General features: G+C 39.0%; 1 protein-coding gene across 1 annotated transcript; it reads left to right on the top strand.

Annotated features, from left to right (window-relative positions):
* Nucleotides 1-3,555: 3,555 nt before the first annotated feature.
* On the top strand, nucleotides 3,556-7,931 carry LOC137233533 (uncharacterized). The gene is made up of 2 exons (XM_067756623.1): nucleotides 3,556-3,747; nucleotides 7,263-7,931. Exons 1-2 carry the CDS (start codon nucleotides 3,736-3,738, stop codon nucleotides 7,605-7,607), a joined length of 357 nt encoding a protein of 118 aa, XP_067612724.1. The 5' UTR covers nucleotides 3,556-3,735; the 3' UTR covers nucleotides 7,608-7,931.
* Nucleotides 7,932-8,617: the final 686 nt, after the last annotated feature.

Genomic DNA, 8,617 nt, shown 5'->3' with positions numbered 1-8,617 from the left:
ATGTGTCAATAGTGTTACCAGAATTTGCCGCTCCCAGTAGCTATGAGCTAGTAATGAGACTTTAACCACTTTTTTTTAGCGAAGGTGAGTATAAACCTAATCTACTCATTTTCACGCGATCAATATGTAATACATAGTAAGAACAATGCCTTTGACGAATTTCAACATAATATACTTAAAGGCGTTAGATCTACTTTCCTTTTATTTTAAGAAGGTATACAAAATGTATTGTACAGACTCCATGTATGAGCGGCGGTGCAGTGCGAATTTGAGCGAGAGTGAGATTTCAAGTGAGAGTTGGAGTGGGAATGAGAGTTGGAGTGGGAGTGGAAGTGACCGTGGGAGAGAGTGCGGATGGGAAAGAAAGTTGGAGTGGGAGTTGTGGTGCGAAGGGGAGAGAGAGCGGCAGAGAGCGCTGGAAAGGGAGTGAGAGTGGAAATGGGTGTGGGAGAGAGAATGGGAGGCAGAGTGGGAGTAGGGGTGGGAGTTGGAGTGCGCGTCGGATAAGAGTGAAAGTGCGAGTGGGAGTGGGAGGGATAAATGGAATAAAGGAAGGACAAAAATATATAAAAAAGAAAAATACAAACAAGTAAGGAAGCCTAAGTTCGGGTGTAACCGAACATTACATACTCAGCTGAGAGCTTTGGAGACAAAATAAAGGGAAATCACCATTTAGCAAAATGAACCTAGGGTAACCCTGGAATGTGTTTGTATGACATGTGTATCAAATGGAAGGTGTTAATGATTATTTAAAACGTAGTGGGCCTTAGTTATATAGGTAGACGCCTTTTCGAGATATCGCAATAAGGGTGGACCAGGGGTGACACTAGAATGTGTTTGTACGATATGGGTATCAAATTCAAAGTATTAATTAGCGTTTTGAAAGGGAGTAGCCTTAGTTGTATATGTGAAGGCGTTTTCGAGATATCGAACAAAATTTGGACCAGGGTGACCCAGAAAATCTTCTATCGGGTACCGCTAATTTACTTATATATGTCATACCACGAACAGTATTACTGCTAAGATTCCAAGGGCTTTTGATTTCGCCCTGCAAAACTTTTTCATTTTCTTCTACTTAATATGGTAGGTGTCACACCCATTTTACAAAGTTTTTTCTAAAGTTATATTTTGCGTCAAGAAACCAATCCAAATACCATGTGTCATCTCTTTTTTCATATTTGGTACAGAATTATGGCATTTTTTTCATTTTTCGTAATTTTCGATATCGGAAAAGTGGGCGTGGTCATAGTCGGATTTCGGCCAAATTTTATACCAAGATAAAGTGACTTCAGATAAGAACGTGAACCAAGTTTAGTTAAGATATATCGTTTTTTGCGCAAGTTATAGTGTTAACAGCCGAGCGGAAGGACAGACGGTCGACTGTGTATTAAAACTGGGCGTGGCTTCAACCGACTTCGCCCATTTTCACAGAAAACAGTTATCAGATATAACAGATAAATTTGTGTTCGACTTATGGTATTAAAAGTATTCTAGACGAATTAAATGAAAAAGGGCGGAGTTACGCCCATTTTGAAATTTTCTTTTATCTTTGTATTTTGTTGCACCATGTCATTACTGGAGTCGAATGTTGACATAATTTACTTTTATACTGTAAAGATATTAAGTTTTTTGTTAAAATTTGACTTTAAAAAAAAATTGTTTTTAAAAGTGGGCGTGTTCGTCATCCGATTTCGCTAATTTTTATTTAGCACACATATAGTAATAGGAGTAACGTGCCTACCAAATTTCATCATGATATCTTCAACGACTGCCAAATAACAGCTTGCAAAACTTTTAAATTACCTTCTTTTAAAAGTGGGCGGTGCCACGCCCATTGTCCAAAATTTTTCTAATTTTCTATTTTGCGTCATAAGGTTAACGCACCTACCAAGTTTCATCGCTTTATCCGTCTTTGGTAATGAATTATCGCACTTTTTCGGTTTTTCGAAATTTTCGATATCGAAAAAGTGAGCGTGGTTGTAGTCCGATTTCGTTCATTTTAAATAGCGATCTGAGATGAGCACCCAAGAACCTACATACCAAATTTCATCAAGATACCTCAAAATTTACTCAAGTTATCTTGTTTACAGACGGACGGACAGACGAACGGACGGACGGGCATAGCTAAATGAATTTCTTTTTTGACCCAGATCATTTTGATATATAGAAGTCTATATCTATCTCGATTAGTTTATTCCGTTACGGATTACCGTTATGCGAACAAAGTTAATATACTCTGTGAGCTCTGCTCAGCTGTGTATAGAAAAAAGTAGACAACAATGGTATAGAGAGAGAAAGGCGAGGCCCACTTTTTCAACGTAGGCAAATAAATTTTTGGACAAGAAAAGGTGTCTGGAAACATTAGCCTAGTTACGAAATTATAAAACGTGTAACATACATCCGATAGAAATGAACATTTCCCACTACTGGGTATATAACATGTATTTATTAGCACTCTGTCTGCTACTTTTTGTTATTTTTGTTTGGTTTTTGATTTTCTAACAGCAACGGATGCAAAATAACTACTGAATATTTGTTGGGTGAATAAATATCAAAGACTGATCGAAGAATAAAATGTTGCAGCCGCGAACTTCGGTGGAAAGCACTTCCACCACACCAAAAACTTTAACACAATTTTTAACATAATCTAAGCACACAAAATACACTGATTGTAGTTTTAGAGTGTAAAAATGTAAATTGTGAACACATAACTGAATTAAAAGTGTACAAATAATTGTTAAATAATAAATACAGACAGTGGCAGTTTAACAAATTCTACTGTGGTAAGTGGTGAATGTGACCTACTAGAGGTTTTGTGAAGCTTGCTTCTCAATATTCTTCGTCCCTGCAACATTTTTATTCTTCGATCAGTCTTTGTAAATATCAAGTTGTGCATTTGTATGGGTTTTACCGCTAATATGTGAAAGAATGAATGAATAAACAACGGAATAAACGCTAGCATAAATAGAATGGCTTGCCGCCGACATGGCTAACATGAAGTCAGAAGTGACTATATACATATATTGGCATATACCTATGTATGTATGTATGTATGTACTTATGTATTCACATGTAATAGAGACGACTTAAATGCGATTACACTAACAAAAAACAAACGAACAACGTACCAGGGAAAACAGCGCTAAGTACTTACCTTCAATAAGCCGACAAGTACCAATGTATGTAAATATGTATGTGTATAGTTTTCTATGAAACAGCTGCTGCTTCAACAACAATCAATTGTGGCAGCAACAGAAGTAGTAACAGAAGCTGAAATAGCGCCTACAACAACAATAGCGATAATTGTTGAGGCCAATTATTATTGCAACAAAAAATTTTGTTTATCAGTTCTTGCTATTGTTGTTGGCGCCGCTATTGCACATATTGCGCTATTGTTACCACCGCTGACTGAGGCTGCTGATGTTGCTGCTGCGGTAAAAAAAAAACTTTGTCAATGGTTTTAGTTACTGCAAAAATACACTTTTTTCAACATTTAAAAGTTAAAATATAAAAGAGCTTGAATCGTCATTTGATGCCATCAGTTGGTGTTCTCATTCAAATTGCAACGTTACGCAGAAAAAAAAACGGTTTAAACAAAATAATCAAGTGCAAAAATCGTAAAGAGAAAATACACAGAAAAAGGTTAGCTGTGCTGCTTGTTTTCGCAAAGGATTAAAGGACTGAAAAGAAGGATTATACGCTGTTCAGAAAATAAGCAGAGAGTTGCAGGTGAAAATGTTTAAGCTGGTAAGTGTTGGATGGACGACGAGAAATGGTCAAAGTGAAATTTGGAAGAAGGATTACCATGGATTTTAAAGCGTTTGTAAGCGGGCTATTACACTATGAACACATTTAGTTTATGTGAGGTCTTTATTGAACGGCAGGTTCAACCTAATCGGGTTATTGATTCCGCAACATTGAATCGTATTAAGAGTTTTGTACAAATTTAAGCTTGGAAAAATCACAAGCACTCCGATACTTATTTTAAACGCTGTTTGAGTGCGTATTTTTTTTTATCTCTAGACGGCAAAAACATGTTAGATCAGCCTATATCCAAGACATCAGTATTCCGTGGAATTAAGACTGAGAATTCGTGGAGCATAGCTTGCTGTTCGAACAGGGTGGACTATTGTATGCCGACAACTGCTCCCTATACAACTTTCACACCAGTCGTTCCCCCGAGAGAGGTGTGGGGAAGAGAAATCATCTAGGGTAGAGGACCCGTTAACTTGTTGACGGATGGGTCGAAGTTGGTGGTCAAGAGCTAAATGTAAGTCGCAAGTTTAAATTGGTTGTTCCTTGCAGTAAATTCCAAGCAGAAGTTGCTGTGATTAAGGATACGGTGGATGAAATGCTATCCAGTGCTGCCACGGTTAGAGAATTTAATATCTACTCTGATAGCCAAGAGGCTATCAAGACCTTGAGTTGAACTACAGGATCGAGGATGGTCTGGGAGTGCCTGACCTCGCTTGCGATTGCATTGAACTATTTTATAATTAAGATTATGTGGGTTCCTTGCCATAGTGATATCACGGGCAACTGTCAAACGGATATCTTAACCCGCATTAGTACAACTGAACTGGATGAAGATGACTGTAGGGATTTCGGGATTCCGCTGGCCACCTGTGTTTTGCACCTCCATAGCAGGGCCTCGAATCAGCTCAGTAACCGTTGGGCGGATACCACCCCTTGCAGGGTAGCAATATCTTTCTGGCCGGAAGTGTATGACAGGAGGTCTGTCGATATAATATCCATATAGTACGTCTCAATATACTGAAAACTCCATCCTTCTGTAGCTGCATGGAGGATGATGAGGTTCAATCATCAAATCAATTTATTCTTGATTGCCCTCCTTTTCCCAGAACTAGGTGAAAGTATTTCCCCCGCACTTAGATCTCCAGAGGATTTATCCAAGGATGAGATCGATATCTTTATCGTTGCTACCCTGCGATTCTGTAAGGAGCTTTATCTACGTCGCCGTTATTTTATTCTATGTGGTATCACAACGTAACATATTGTTGTCCAAGTGAACTTCCCCTATCAGGGCAGCTATCACGTAACCTGACCTAGCTTAGGTTGGGCTTAGTTATAGCGCTCCCCCAGCAATGCCGTGGTATACACTAAGACTAGCTTTGCTCCACCCCAGCGGGTTAGGGGGTCAGAATATTCCCGCGGTAGGTACGCCTGTCGTAAGAGGCGACTAATATACCAGATTCAAGGGACTGTGTAGCGCAACCCTTTAGGTTACCAGCGCAATATATAGCTTCTCCAAACCTAATTGTCAACCTCACCTATTCGCGGCGAATCATGTTTCACTAACAGACGAGGCTCTGGGGACCCCAAGCTCCTCATGGAACTTGGGGGTGGGGAGGGAGGGAATGGCCTGAAGGTTTAATGTGGCCACATAAATTGTTCACGAGATGGTCGGACTAGCACCTTAATGGTGCTGTGGTACCGGAGGGTACCGGATCCGTATCCGGCAAAGGGCCATTACATCGAATACAATCCCCAAAGCCTTCGGGGAGCAACCTTAACGCTACAACAACAACAACTAGCTTCGCTATTGTGATGCCAATGAATGAGCTAATTCTCTTCCTCCTTTATATACCTAAAAAGTTCAAACGATTTGCCCGTCTAATGTAGCGCAGAATACATTCAATTTCAATAGAGCCAAACTTCGGTAAACACTCGATAAATTATTTGTTCAGATATTCGATGCATGTCCTGCCTAGAATACGGCGTCTTCTGAGGAATCATCAACACTTTCTTTCTCCTCGTCATCTCTACAGCTTCGGCGGAATTTATTCGTAAGGTTTCCTATGCGTTCTCCGAGAACATCCAACAGACAGTATCCAAACAATGGACCAAATAAGAAAAAATTTAGATAGATCTTTCGCTTTTTCCTTTCGTATAGGCGAAGCTAAGTAATGGGCTCAAATGCCCTTCTGACATTCATTTTCCCGGTAAATATAGACAAGAGGAAGTGGCAAAGAAAAGCGAAGTACCTTAACTGATTTAACGCAGCCTGTTCATTGGCTTTTATCGCTAGTTCACAGGTTCCTGGTATACCACTGTCACAACATCACCATTGTGGTGCACGAGAGGCTTCATTTAGCGACTGTCTGCAATCGATTTCTACTTTCAAAGAAGCCCCCCCCCCCCCCTACTTAAATAGTTCCGATTGCTGCTTGACAGTTTGAGTAAATGACATGGGCCGTGAAAGGCGCTCCAAGAGCTCGACAGCGAAATACTTGAGGAGATCGAAACATCTTTTGAGAAGATACAACTACCCACATTGTCATTAATTTTGAAACCCTCCGAGAAAGCTGCTGTGGATTTTGGCTCGGAGTGGAGATATCAGCGCGTTTGTGTTGCTCAGGGACTCTGATGATTTTGTTATTTAGAGGAATTGTCGGTGTAGTAAAATCTACTTGACGAAAGTTTTCTGGTGAATAGAACCATTTCAGTTTTTGCAGGTTTCCCTTTGAGGTCACTTACTTGGAATCAGTCATTTAGGAGTATAAATGCGGTCAGCAGTAGCTCACCTAGACTCGGAAAATGTTTTCTGGTTAATGTTAGAGCTATATCAGCGGCTTAAGCGATATCTTTGAAAGCAGTATTTTCTTCAATAATGAGGTGTTTACCGTTAGATTTCACAGTATAGGCATAACTTAGCTCCTAAGGCAAAGCTCCTCAATACATTTCGTATTATGGATCAGTCTGCCACACATAATAAGATAGTTCTTTTTGTTAGACGTTTCTCCAGGAGTTTCACAATTTGGCGATCCAAACCCTTGCTCTAGTCTTTCCTCCTAAAAAAGGCCTTTCACTTCCTTCAACTTACGATAGTGTTCACATTGAGTGAAATAGAGTTCCTTTTTTAGGTTGCAACGCGGCTTTATTTACAGCACCAGCTGTTTTTCCGTGGTGATCCGTAAGCAATTTTTTCGTCAGCGGTGGTACCGTTTCGTGGACTTGTGCTCTCGGGGAGCGGGTGTGAGAGTCAACTTGCGAAATCGTTTTCAACTTTCAAAGGCAAGCTTTCCTTGTATTTGTTTCTTTCTTGCATTTAGCCACGTAGAGACGGGCTCGTGCATACATCTTAAAGTTTGAATGCATGCCATTCGTTGATCACAACGTTGTCTATTAAGTATACAAAATAGGTTGCAAATACAACAAAAGTTTCAGTTTTCATTTTCAATTCTATTCAAAAGGTTGCTTACGTGCATACATATATAAACCAATTTTTTCTTTCTTTTCAGTCTCTTATCATATCTACAATCTTCGCTTTAGCTAGCGCACGTCCGGGTTATCTACATGGCCATTATCCCCACATTGAGTATCCTTTGCTGCATCATCATCACGAGCCGTTGCATTTGACTAAATATGTGCATATACCAGCAGCCATCTCACATCAAAGCTCCACAGTCATACATAGCGCGCCAATCATCAAACCAGTTGTAGTGCCTGTATTGAAGACTGTCGTACATCCAATTATCAAAACTTATCACCCTGCGCCAATAATCAAAGCATATCATCCAATTTCTTTAGATCCATATCATCATCATGATCATTTTGATCATCATGCTTTACATCATTTTCATTGAGTTTCAGCGTTGATAATAAAGAAGTAAATGTGATGGTATTGATGAAACCTGCGCTCAATTACGAAGTATTTAACATTTTTGGAGAGGCTATTAAAAGAGGAAATTTAATTTTACAACTCTTTGAACTTAACAATTTTTATCTGATATTTTTAAGGTTTCTACATTACCTTTTATTCTGTTCTATAACTTAACTAAACCCTTTTTGTACAAATTAAAAAAAAAAATATTTGTTATACAAATTGCACAAACTGTATAAAGCGAAGAAGATGTTGCTTGTTAAATAATAAATAGCTTAATTGTTTATTAAAAGGCATAGAAAAAGTAAGTTTTAATATTTTTTCTTTAAAAATTGTCTCAAAATTTCAAAACTAAAAACTTGTGTGAAGTAAGTAAAAAATGGATGCGGCTTCGCGCAATGCGAGTTCAGTATAAGTAAGGTGATGTTTTGCCATCGGCTGATTGCTTGTTATTGTGATCTTCCAGGCAAAATTTGGCGCAGCACAAGGCGAGTTCAGTACCAGGTATTGTGATCCCAACAGCTGATTGCTTCTTCTTGATAATTTTGGTGCAATAATATGTCAGTTAATCGAAACCAAAGACAATTTTCATTTAACTTGACGTTCTTCTGCACGGCGAATTGGTGGCGAATTCGCCTTGGTGCAGCAGGACGTGAGTAAGGGGAAATTAACGAAATTTTTCTTTTAAGCTGTCGTTCTGCGGCGAATTGAATTGAATTGAATTTGCTTTGCCTTCACCCAAGACGAATTCAGTAACATCTGATGTTATCCCACCTGCTGATTGCATCTTCTTGATATTTTCCATACAACGCGTTGCTACAACGATATGTTAGTTAATCAAAATCAATACAAATTTTGTTTTGATTTAATATTCTTCTGCACGGCGAATTGAGTTAAACTCGCTTTGTCATCACCTTGTATAAATTTTCCTTGGCTTTCACCTCGTATAGCTTCGTTTTAGCTTCGCCTTTGAAGGTGTAGAGAGAACCACGA

Source organism: Eurosta solidaginis, chromosome 5, assembly GCF_040869045.1.
Source record: "Eurosta solidaginis isolate ZX-2024a chromosome 5, ASM4086904v1, whole genome shotgun sequence".
NCBI lineage: Eukaryota > Metazoa > Arthropoda > Insecta > Diptera > Tephritidae > Eurosta > Eurosta solidaginis.
The sequence above is the reverse complement of the archived record's forward strand: the minus strand, read 5'-3'. Positions and strand labels throughout refer to the sequence as shown.